General features: G+C 30.1%; 1 protein-coding gene across 1 annotated transcript; it reads right to left on the bottom strand.

Annotated features, from left to right (window-relative positions):
- Window positions 1–68: 68 nt before the first annotated feature.
- LOC126910070 (uncharacterized) lies at window positions 69–986 on the bottom strand (the record flags this gene model as incomplete). Its single annotated transcript, XM_050692465.1, has 3 exons — window positions 968–986; window positions 550–875; window positions 69–486 (listed from the first exon to the last, which is right to left on the bottom strand). Coding segments are annotated over exons 2-3 (720 nt in total), but the record flags the coding sequence as incomplete, so codon positions are not given.
- Between the last annotated feature and the right edge of the window lie 13 nt (window positions 987–999).

Genomic DNA, 999 nt, shown 5'->3' on the forward strand with positions numbered 1-999 from the left:
TACATAATTACTGTCAGGTTCATTCAACCTGTGTTAGTAGATAGTTAGTATACTTCAAATGTACTTACTGATTCAGTTAGTAAGTCAGACATATATGCGATCAGATAAGTGCCAGTCCAAGTATGCGCTATAAATAAATAAGGATCCAAATCTTTTGTTATTATAGATTTGACATTTGGATGAGAATTTTCAAACGCAGTTTTAACATAAGCTATAAAATAAAAGCGAGCCAAATGATCGATGAATACAAACAATAAGTATGTAGTAATTCGCGGTCCAAAAGTAGTACGGATATCATCAACAATGTCGCAAAGTTTTGCATGTGCTAATCGCTCCGACTCCAAGACTTGACATGTAATAGCTCTGCGATCTACTTCAATAATCTGTACTATTTCAGATTGCCATCGAATTTGTAATGATCGAAAACGTTTACATATTTCATCACATAAAAATAAATACAACAAAGGAAATATTGATGTCGAGTACCTAGTGACACAATGAAACATTTTTATTTTTATTAAAAATGTTGAAAATATTTTAATTTATTACCTGTTCATGGATTCAGTGATATCTCTTATAGATAATCCAAATGTAAATATATCAATTACAACGGCAGTAAGAATTAACAGTGTTAATAGTACATAAGCAATAAAAAAATATCTCGGACCAATTTTACGGTTAAGTGGACGACCGTGCTCCATGTCAAAAGTATATATATTGGCTATAATGTTTGGTGTTCTTATATCTGCATATAGAGTACTTAACAAACGACTTAATTCTCGAAAAGTGTTGTCACAAGACCAAAACCATGTTAAAGCAGAGTTATTTTTCGTTAAAGTCCAAATTGCCATATTTAGGTTTATTCCGAATAAGAACTATAAAAAAATTAAAAAAATTTAGTATAGCTTAAATAATCCGTTTTACTTTAACATGAAATTATATTTTATATTTTTAATTGAGTACTCACAAAAGGCCATATACAGTGAATGCCCCATTCAA

The sequence above is a fragment of the Daktulosphaira vitifoliae genome, unplaced genomic scaffold (assembly GCF_025091365.1).
Source record: "Daktulosphaira vitifoliae isolate Bord-2020 unplaced genomic scaffold, ASM2509136v1 Scaffold_3818, whole genome shotgun sequence".
Classification (NCBI taxonomy): domain Eukaryota; kingdom Metazoa; phylum Arthropoda; class Insecta; order Hemiptera; family Phylloxeridae; genus Daktulosphaira; species Daktulosphaira vitifoliae.